General features: G+C 22.7%; 4 protein-coding genes across 4 annotated transcripts; 3 read left to right on the top strand and 1 right to left on the bottom strand.

The window, feature by feature from the left end:
* Positions 1-1,339: 1,339 nt before the first annotated feature.
* PY17X_0828100 (polyadenylate-binding protein 2) lies at positions 1,340-2,865 on the top strand (the record flags this gene model as incomplete). Its single annotated transcript, XM_022955761.1, has 6 exons — positions 1,340-1,450; positions 1,628-1,732; positions 1,944-2,050; positions 2,237-2,324; positions 2,569-2,672; positions 2,781-2,865. 6 exons carry the CDS (start codon positions 1,340-1,342, stop codon positions 2,863-2,865), a joined length of 600 nt encoding a protein of 199 aa, XP_022811995.1.
* Positions 2,866-5,175: 2,310 nt separating this feature from the next.
* On the top strand, positions 5,176-7,092 carry PY17X_0828000 (thioredoxin reductase, putative; the record flags this gene model as incomplete). Its single annotated transcript, XM_725181.1, has 1 exon — positions 5,176-7,092. One exon carries the CDS (start codon positions 5,176-5,178, stop codon positions 7,090-7,092), a length of 1,917 nt encoding a protein of 638 aa, XP_730274.1.
* A 1,146-nt stretch (positions 7,093-8,238) lies between these two features.
* On the top strand, positions 8,239-9,488 carry PY17X_0827900 (conserved protein, unknown function; the record flags this gene model as incomplete). Its single annotated transcript, XM_725180.2, has 4 exons — positions 8,239-8,442; positions 8,547-8,681; positions 8,824-8,973; positions 9,162-9,488. The coding sequence occupies 4 exons, from the start codon at positions 8,239-8,241 to the stop codon at positions 9,486-9,488; spliced, it is 816 nt and encodes a 271-aa protein (XP_730273.2).
* Positions 9,489-9,850: 362 nt separating this feature from the next.
* PY17X_0827800 (lipoate-protein ligase) lies at positions 9,851-11,044 on the bottom strand (the record flags this gene model as incomplete). Its single annotated transcript, XM_725179.1, has 1 exon — positions 9,851-11,044. One exon carries the CDS (start codon positions 11,042-11,044, stop codon positions 9,851-9,853), a length of 1,194 nt encoding a protein of 397 aa, XP_730272.1.
* Positions 11,045-11,709: the final 665 nt, after the last annotated feature.

Genomic DNA, 11,709 nt, shown 5'->3' with positions numbered 1-11,709 from the left:
TATTTATCGATTGGAAAATTGTATTATTAACATTTTTCTTTATATAGGAAATTATTTTGGTGTTATATGTTTTTTTTTTGTTTTTTTTTTTGTATTAATATGATTAAATTGGTAGAACTATTTATGATGGTGTGTTCGAACGATTTTAGCATTTTGGTTATTTGAAAAAAGGATAATTAGCAAAAAGATAAAAAAAAGAATATTGGTTTTATAAATTTTGTATACTAAAAAAATATCATACAAATCATGTTTATAAATCAATTTTTCAAATAAAACATTCTTGTATATATATATATATAATTATCATATTTTCTTTAATATAATGTAAGAAGAATTATGCCACTTATTAACATAGGGAAAAAATGTTTAAGCCGGAAAAACAAATAAACAAAAAAATTGAAAAAAGATAAATAACTTATTATCATGATATAATAAATTTGGTGGCAAATATAAGGACCTATTTATAATTCCATATATTGTAATCAAATTATTTTTATTTCTTCTTATGTATTTTTTTCTACATTTTTTTCTACATTTTTTTTTGATTATTTAATAATTATATAAAACTTTATTAAAAAGTGAAAAAAAATACATTTTTAATAATGCCATTTTATTTATTAATCTATATAATTAATTATAGTAAGTGCGTATAATAAATTTATTTTTACAATTTTTTTCAGTGATTTATTTAAAAAAAAAAAAAAAAAAAAGAAAAGAAATTAGGATAAATAGCAATAAAGTATCCCCATTTTAATTTTTTTGTTTAAATCATTTTATTTTATTTGTTATAAAATTTCATATTTTATAAATATATGTATATGTATATAAGCTCCATTTATTTTATATTTTATTCCATATTGTCGTGATATGTTAAAGTATATATAAATGAGATTGCATATGTACCTATTTTTACATAATAAATCGTTTTACATAAAAAACCGTTTTACATATAAAACCGTTTTACATATATAAACCGTTTTACATATATTTTAATTATAATATAATTTTTATAATATATTATTTTTTATGATTATAAATTAAATATATAAGGGGGGATAACTATTTATAATTGAATTGTAGGATTTTTATATAGCTTATGGAATTAATATTTTTTTTTCACAAAATTTTAAATAAATCTTTCTATCTTTGATATATTTTTATTTATTCGTGTTTTTTTTTTTTTTTTTTTTTTTTTTTTTTCCTACATTTAAGACATTTATTTAAATTATTATCATCACTATATCATCATTATTATTATCACTATTATTACCATTATTATTACCATTATTATTATCACTATTATTGTCAGTATTATTGTCAGTATTACTATCTAATTAAAATGGACCAAATAAATCAAGAGCCAGGAAAGAATGAGGAGGAAAATTTTAGAGCTCATGTTGATGATATAAATAATATTGATAAAGAATTTAGTGACTTACAAAAATTAAAAGTAACAATAAAAATACATTAACATTGTGTATATCATTATATATTTTTTTTCTATCTATCTATAGATTATAAATTATGATATATGTGTGACCATAAATACTTTGTTAATAATTTAAGTGCATTTTTTTTCAAAAAATTATGACTTTTTTTTTTTTTTTTTTTTTACAACCTAATTTAGATGATGAATGATGGAGCTGAAATGCAAATGAATCAAAGTGGTGCTCCCGATTCTCATGAAATGGAACAAGAAGAAATAAATAACAGATCGATATTTGTTGGAAATGTAATTATGAAAAGAAAAATAAAAAATAAAATGAATAGAAATAATAATAATATTAACACATTTTAATGACATAATATATCAACTTGAAAAAAAAACCCTTTCGAACTATTAATTTGGTTTATATATGTCTGACAAAATATATTTTTTTATTTTTATTTTTATATTTTTATTTTTTTATTTTTTTATTTTTTCCCACATTTTTGTAATATAGGTTGATTATTCAACACAACCCGAAGAACTTCAATCTCTCTTTTCAGAATGTGGAATAATAAATAGAGTCACAATTTTAGTAAATAAAAATACTGGACACTCAAAAGGGTATTTTTATATATTTTTTTTTTTTTTTTTTTTTTTTATTTTATTTTATTTTTCGATGTGTGCATACATATACGGATTATACTATATGCATATTATTTTTTTTTATGTCAAATTTCTTCATGTTTGTACGCTTAATACATATTATATTATATTTTTTTTTTTTTTTTTTTTTTTTTTTTGTTACAGATATGCATATATAGAGTTTGCAGATCCGTCTTCCGTTCGAACAGCCCTATCATTATCTGAATCATTTTTCAAAAAAAGACAAATTAAAGTATGTTTAAATTAGGAACATGAATGTTATGCGAATGTTGTGCGAATGTTGATGCTGATGCGGATGAGTGATGGGGTGACAACTCCGATCGTATATCTCTGCATGCGTCCCTTCGTGTTTTATATCATTTCAATGTGTGTTGTATAGACTGAGCGAAGTGTGTATTTTTTACCTGCACAGTGCAGAATATTATGACCACATTTGTATACTTATAATTTTGTATAATTTTGTAAAATTAAAATAGGTTTGTAGCAAAAGAAGAAATATTCCAGGGTTTAATAGACCGAGAATGAGTGCATTCAGAGGAAGAGTTATGAAATCACCTTTAAGTTCAAGGGGACGATTTGGGTAAATAGAAAATATTAAAAAAAAATAATGAAATAAATTTTAGAAATTATAGCAATTTTAGAAATTATAAAAATGCATAATTTACTATCGACCTTTTTTCCATTTCAGACTTCGACAACCAAGTTTTAGACCATTTTACAGAGGAAGAGGAACATATAAAAAAGTTGTTACTAACCCATACGAAAGAACATAAATTTATTACATATATAAATTATATGTATATGAATATTTTTTTTTTTTTTTTTTGCTATAGTATTGTATTTCTTTTAATATTTATATTAATATTTGAAAGAAAAGGAATAAAAAAAAAATGAAAATATAATACAAAATTATTTATCTTATATATGTGTATAGAATATTTATCATAAAATATTTTATATATTTGCACACATATTTATACCTTTAAATATTATACTATATTTGGGTTTATTCATTTTCACTATTGTGATTATATATGAATTATGCATACATTCTTTTAATATACATAAATATGTATACAATAATTTTATTTTATCGAGAGGGGGTATTTATATATAAAATGGTAATATATATATATATATCCATATTTTCAATTTTTTTATTTATGTTTAGTGCATATTATTTATATATTTTTTTTTTTCTAATTATTTTTATAGAAAAATTCAAACTGTGTGTATATGTTTATTTTGTATATAAATATGTAATATCTGAATTTTAAAGTAATACACAAATTACTATTTCATTCATATATTATCTTTTATTATTATTATTAATAATGTATATATATTTTTTTTTTTTTTTATACCTATTTATATAATATATGGATTTTTATACAATCAACATCCATAGCATATATATCTATATTTCATTTATATCATATGTTATTATCTTATTAAAGTGAAAAAAAATGTGTGCATTTTTATTTTTATGCTTATTATTTTTTTATTTATCCAGTGTGATTAAAGAAAAAAAAATTTATATATCTCATTTATTAAATTAAAAAAAAAAAAAAAAAAAAGGAAAAATAAGAAAATAATAAAATAAGAAAAAGGAAAAATAAGAAAAGAGAAAAGAGAAAAAAGAAAAAGGAAAAAGGAAAAATAAAAGAATAAAGCTCTTTTAATAAATTAAAAAAATACTTGTTAAAATAATAAAAGAAATATTCACAACCATATATTGTATTTTTTGTGTTCCTTTTGTTTTAAGCATTGCGTCTACATTTGTGAAAATATTGATGGTGCAATAATTTTGATTATTATTTATTTTTTTACATTTGTACCTTTTTATTATTTCTTATATTTATAAACTGGTATTATATTGTTTAATATATTTAAAATTATATAATTCAATTTTCATCTTAATTCTTTTTTTGTATTTTTATTTGCTACTAATGGTATTATTTTATAGTGCTCACATTCAAACATGTTAATAATACAACTCTAAATATATATTTTTATGTAACTATATGTATTAGTTTATTAAAATTAATATGAATAAATAAGGTTGTATGATATAAATACACAACTTATGGTTATTCACAAATAATATGATCAGCTATTATATAACTAAAGAATATTTATAAAATTCTCAAAAAATTGCACACACATATTTTAGTATAGACTCATGATATGATCAAAATATGCTTTACTTTTAGTCTACCCATTATATATTAATTTTAATAAAGTTGAAAAAAAAAAAAAAAAAAAAAAAAAAAGTCTCCAATTTTTTTTTTCCTTCTATATATTTGTAACATGGTGGACTTATTATAATGGTTCTCAATTATTAAAATAAATTTATAATTTTTCATAAAAATTGTTAAATTTATTAAGATTATGAAAAAGAATAAAGGGACATATTTTGTGTGCATAATATCATAAGGAATTTTGAATTAAAATTATGTAATTTTTATTAAAAGTGTAAAATCATAAAATATTGTTATAGCATTATTTATTATGTGTTGAATTATTTTTAAAGTTTATAAAGTTATTCATATTTTTACACAACTTAAAATTTGATAATATTCCGATAATAACAATAAAAAAGATATATATCTTAAGTGACATTCAAAGTAGTTATATAAAATAACAAAAGTAAAGGTAAATTGTAAGGGGCGGGATGTACTGATTTTGTATAGAAAGCCTAAATACTATACAGCTAATTTGAGGAGAAAAATATGATACATGCACCTTCATATGTATGCGTAAAATAAAAGTGATAAATTATATATAGGGAAAAAATAGTATAAAAAATAAAATATGTAAAATAAGAATAAGTAAACGAATAGATAAACGAATAGATAAACGAATAAATAAACGAATAAACAAACGAATAAATAAACGAATAAACAAACGAATAAATAAACGAATAAATATATATATATATAATAGAGTTATATTTTCTTGTAATAAGAATATGTGAAGAAAACAAACATACATGAATTTCTCTTTTTCAAGCGTGTCCTCATTTTTTATGCACAAAATAGCTTTTTATTCGAATTAAAAAAAAAAAAAAAAAAAAAAAAATTATGAACTCTGTATTAGTTAGCTATACATTTATTCCGAAAAAATATTTGAAAATCTCAAAACGATATATTACAAGAGATAGTAAGATATATGGACACTTTAATACTAATAAAAATATTTATTTTCAAAGAACTTATAAATTTTTAAATAATATAAATAGTATTCATAGTAATTGCGCAATATTTTTTTGTAATTGTCGTTTATTATTTTCACGCCGCTTTACTATATTACCCTCTTATAGCAATACTATAACGTGTGAAAAAAATATTTTAAAAAATAAATCAATAAAAACAATGTGTAACGATAATAAAAGAAATCCTATCAATGATAATTTTAATGTAAATGATAAAAAAAATAATACACAGACAAATAATATTGCAATTAAGGAAGAAAATATGGATAATTCTAATTATGACTATGATTATATAGTTATTGGTGGGGGACCCGGAGGTATGGCATCAGCTAAAGAAGCTGCTTCACATGGAGCTAAAGTTTTATTATTTGATTTTGTTAAGCCAAGTAGCCAAGGAACAAAATGGGGTATTGGTGGTACATGTGTAAATGTCGGATGTGTACCGAAAAAGTTAATGCACTATGCAGGAAATATGGGAACATTATTTAAAAGTGATTCAGATAAATATGGATGGGAATGTGATAATTTAAAACATGATTGGAATAAATTAGTTAGTACTGTTCAATCTCATATACGTTCATTAAATTTTAGTTATATGGTAGGGCTAAAGTCTTCAAAAGTTAAATATATTAATGGGTTAGCAAAATTAAAAGATAAAAATACAGTATCATATTATTTAAAAGGTGATACATCTAAAGAAGATTGTGTAACAGGAAAATATATTTTAATTGCAACAGGATGTCGACCAAATATACCAGATGATGTTATAGGTGCTAAAGAATTAAGCATAACTTCGGATGATATATTTTCTTTAAAAAAAAATCCAGGAAAAACATTAGTTGTTGGGGCTTCATATGTAGCTTTAGAATGTGCTGGATTTTTAAATTCGTTAGGATGTGATACAACTATATCTGTACGTTCAATAATATTAAGAGGGTTTGATCAGCAATGTGCAAATAAAATAAAATTATATATGGAAGAACAAGGTGTAACATTTATGTGTGGTGTATTACCTAAAAAATTAACTAAAGAGAATGATAAAATTCTAGTACATTTTAATAATAATACTACAGAATTATTTGATACTGTTTTATATGCAATAGGTAGAAAAGGAGATATTGATGGATTAAATTTAGAAAAATTAAATATAAATATAAATAATAATAATAATAAAATAATAACAGATAAATTTAGTTGTACAAATATTCCTAACATTTTTGCAGTTGGTGATATTGCTGAAAATGTGCCTGAACTAGCCCCAGTAGCTATAAAGGCAGGTGAAATTTTAGCTAGAAGATTATTCAAAAATTCAAACGAAATTATGAAATATAATTTAATACCAACATCTATTTATACACCTATTGAATATGGATCATGTGGATATTCTGAAGAACAAGCATATGAACAATTTGGAAAAAATAATATCGAAATATTTTTACAAGAATTTAACAATTTAGAAATATCAGCAGTGCATAGAACAAAACATCTTAAAGTACAAAAAGATGAATATGATGTTGATATATCAAGTACTTGTTTATCTAAACTTGTTTGTTTAAAAAATGAAGATAATCGAGTTATTGGTTTTCATTATGTTGGGCCTAATGCAGGTGAAGTGACTCAAGGAATGGCATTAGCTTTAAAATTAAATGCAAAGAAATCTGATTTTGATAACTGTATTGGAATTCATCCAACAGATGCAGAATCATTTATGAATCTATCAATTACTTTATCATCTGGTTTGTCTTATGCAGCAAAAGGTGGATGTGGTGGAGGGAAATGTGGATAAATAAAGTTTTATGTAAATAGGGTACTAGATTTTTTTACCCAATTTATGTATTATTGCTCTAATTTTTTTACATCTAAAATAGCTTTAAAAAAGTGAAACAATTGATTTACATATATTTAAGTATTATTATATTTTCTTAAAATATATGTCATTATATATTAAATTAATATAAATATTTATATAGTTTGTATTTTTTTATTTTTTTATTTTTTATAAAACAAGCTTAACTATGCCTTCATAATAAAAAATTTTTATAAGACTATTTTATTCTTGGATTTTCCAAAAAAATAATAAGTAAATTGGAATGGAAAATAATAGGTAAATTGAAATGGAAAGTGTCAATTTTAATCTAATACATTTAATAAATGGATAAAGAGACTCTTTATACGTGCTAATAATACATCTAGTATAGATGCAAATGTGAATTACTTTGCATATTTTGCATATTTTGTTTGTTTTCTAACTCTTTAAATAACTCTCAATATGTACATGTGCATGTGTCCTTGTAATGTCACAAAAAAATATTCTTATATAAATAGTAATTTTTTAGTACACATTACAAAGGTTAAGAAATAATTGAAAAAAATATAGAATCATGTAAATGAAACATGAATTTTATAAGCTTAATAAAAACTTTTTTTAACAAAATTGGAAAATAAAGAATGCATATTGTGGTCTTTTTATTATTTTCTAAATTTTGTGACATTCATAAATATATATTTATTATTAATTTATTTGTTCACATTATTGACAATTTTTTCACCTATTTTTCCACCTTTTTTCCACCTTTTTTCCCCCCCTTTTTTTCCCCCTTTTTTTTCATCTATTTTTTCCCCTTTTTTTTCCCCTTTTTTTTCCCCCTTTTTTCCACCTTTTTTCCCCCCCTTTTTTTCCCCCTTTTTTTTCATCTATTTTTTCCCCTTTTTTTTCCCCTTTTTTTTCCCCCTTTTTTCCACCTATTTTCCACCTATTTTTCCACCTTTTTTCCACCTATTTTTCCACCTTTTTTCCACCTATTTTTCCACCTTTTTTCCACCTATTTTTCCACCTTTTTTCCACCTATTTTTCCACCTTTTTTCCACCTTTTTTCCACCTATTTTTCCACCTTTTTTTTCCCCCTTTTTTTTTCCCCTTTTTTTGGCTAAAATGGTTCTAATATATGTGAAAATGTCCGAAGAAAGCCACAGCTTTTTGTACGAAACAAATGTGAATAATTTGATAAAGAATTTAAAAGAGGAACTAATAAGTATTTACAATCTTAGATGCAAAATATTGAAGCTGTTAGATGCATCATTAGAATTAGCAAAACATGGTCCTTTGCGACCCGAAGAATTTAGAGGCTTGTCCGAGGTAATATAAAAACAATAACATAAGCAGATCAAATGTTAATATGATTTCACAAAAAATTTATTTATTATATTCTTTTTATAAATATTTAAACTAAAATTATACAGTGTGATTCCTATAATTCAAATGAAGTAACTTGCCCAGATGCAAACAATTTTCGAACCGGAATTCCCCCACCAAAAGATGCTGCAATTAACTTAATAAATTTGGTGGATAAAATGAAAAGACAATTAGTAGAACATGTAAATAAAAATTGGTCATAATTCTTTTAATCACTTTTAGAACATGTTTTAAAACGTGCATTTATATATCATATTAATATGTGCATATTTTATATTATCTATGTTATGTACATGTACATGTATTTGGCTTCCCATATGATAGGGACAAACAAATGGAATATCTTTAACCAATTTAAACAAAGAATTAGATTTGATTGTTCAAAATTTAAAAATGTGCTATCCTGTAATTGAAACTCTCCCAAGTTACGAACCCACAAGATTAATTTTGGAAAAGGAAAACTATTTTAATGATGTAAAAACGGAATAAGCAAAGGCAGGCATGGCTGTGATATACTACTTTCATTTCGGTCATCTTCATTTTATCTTCATTTTATCCTCATTTTATCTTCATTTTATCTTCATTTTATCTTCATTTTATCCTCATTTTATCTTCATTTTATCTTCATTTTATCTTCATTTTCACTTCTTCCCTTTTTGAAGGAGCTCTTCCCTGATGATACGTCGATGTGGTGGGCAGGGAAAGAGTTGGGAGAAAATTTATATTTAAAAAATATAATTGGAAAAAATGAAAAAACTAAAATTATAGTAAAATTGAATCCTAAAAAAATGGGACCTCCGGAAAGAGAACCAAGAATAGATAATGAAACTTACAAAGCTATGTTAGCATATTATCATAAAAAAAAAAAAGAGGAAAAAGAATTTGAAGAAGATGATGATGATTCATACTTAAATTCTGAGTGGGCTAGTCCATTAAGTTTGCAAAAACAACTACTTGGAAATTTACAAGATTTAAAATGGAAACCTTAATATTGCCAAAAATATTTTATTTATAATTATTCAAGCTAAGAAATGACCACAAACAAGCATTCGTATATATATTCGGTTTAAAACAAATAAAAGTTAAAAGGCCAAATAAAAGTTAAAAGGCCAAATAAAAGATAAAAGACCAAATAAAAGATAAAAGACCAAATAAAAGATAAAAGACCAAATAAAAGAGCATGCAAAAAAGTACTATAATTTTTGCGCTTTGTTTTGCATGTGCGGTGATACTTTGCTGCTTTGTGTAATATCTTTTGTTGCATATTTTTATAAAAAAAAAAAAAAAAAATTGCAAAATTGTAAAAAAGCTAATAATATATGCGATATTTATTATATGGACAATCATGATATTAGTTAATAATAAAAGAGTTAAAATTGTAAAAGGATTCTGAAACTTTATTTCCATAAATATCCAAAAAATAAGTGGATCTTAAATTTTTTAAATCATTATTATTAATATAAAAATGAACAATTTCTTTCAATAATCTTAAATCAACTGCATATATCTGATCAAATACATCACCTGTAATAAGTGGTAAATTATCTTCGTTATTAAATTGTATATTATTGAAAAACCATATTTCGTTTTTATTTAATTTATTTTTTTTATTTAAAACATATTTCATATTTTCAACTAAATGTTGTATAAATTTATCAGGTGTATCTATACTTTTGTGTAAACATGAATCTATAGATGTAATAAAATCTTTATGATTTCTTTTATTTCGATAAGATGGTTGTTTTAAAGGGTTTGATAATACTTTTTCGATTTCTTCAAATTTATTCAAATTCCAAATAAAAGATGTATGATGAACAAAATAATCTTTTGAAAATGCTTGTGCATTACCTCCGACTTTTTTAATAATATCATTTTTATCATTTATTTTGCAAACGAAATCTTGTTCATAATATTGAAACGTTTTGTTAAAAGTATACTCATTATTATTGTTATTATTATTATTATTGTTTTTGTTATCATTTTCTTTTTGTATAAATGGTTTAAAAAAGTAGTTAAACGTCCAGTTGCTTATATTAGATGGATACAGTTTAGTTTCTTTTTCAAAATCATTGGGAAGTATAAATGAAGCTAATATACAATTCCTATTGATATATACTGTACCCCCCCCTGTATACCTTTTTATCAATAATATATTATTTTTCTTTATATAATTAGTATCATTTATATGTTCTTTTGCTTTTCTACTCATTCCAAATATAACGCATTTATCACTGCCACTGCCACTGCCACTGCCACTATTATTATTGTTATCACAATTTTCTACACCTTTTGTCGTATCGTTAATTATAAAAAAACCAATTTTATTCAGTCTGTTACTTAAGGAACTACTAAGCCTGTACAAACTTTCCTCGATTAATAATTGTTCATATATATGTAAATTTGTTAAATTAATAAAATATAAAACATTTTTTTGTATTTTACTATTACTATTATTATTAATATTATTAATAATATTTGGGTGTGTAAAGATTGGCTGAAATATATCAGCCATTCTAACTATCTTTTTCATCACACTTATCACCATGCTGTATTTTGTTCATACAATTTTTAACGCGCTTTATTTTGTTCATACAATTTTTAACGCGCTTTATTTTGTTCATACAATTTTCAACATGCTTTATTTTGTTCATACAATTTTCAACATGCTTTATTTTGTTCATACAATTTTCAACATGCTTTATTTTGTTCATACAATTTTCAACATGCTTTATTTTGTTCATACAATTTTCAACATGCTTTATTTTGTTCATACAATTTTCAACATGCTTTATTTTTTGATAGGCTATCCCACAAAAATAAAACTAAAAAAACGGAAAAAATTTAAGTTAAAAAAAACGGAAAAAAACAAAGTTAAAAAAAGTTTAAATTTCTCTACGTGTATGTATGTAGCATTATAAGTTTAAAATGGGAATGGAAAATTCTAAAATATATTTCACCCCAAATCTTTAATTGTAAATTTGTTCACTAATGTAGCCAACCATATATGCAGCCCTATGTTATTTCATCTTATTTCATCTTATTTCATCTTATTTCAATTTATTTCATTTTATTTTTTATTTTTTATTTTATTCCATTCCATTTTTTATTCTTAATTTTTTCAAAATTTAAAAAAAATAAACACACACAAAGCAGCATTCTCTTTATAAAAGAACGAACCAGGCGGACTGATCATTTTTACCATTTTAAGTA

The sequence above is a fragment of the Plasmodium yoelii genome, assembly GCF_900002385.2.
Source record: "Plasmodium yoelii strain 17X genome assembly, chromosome: 8".
Classification (NCBI taxonomy): Eukaryota; Apicomplexa; class Aconoidasida; order Haemosporida; family Plasmodiidae; genus Plasmodium; species Plasmodium yoelii.
The sequence above is the reverse complement of the archived record's forward strand: the minus strand, read 5'-3'. Positions and strand labels throughout refer to the sequence as shown.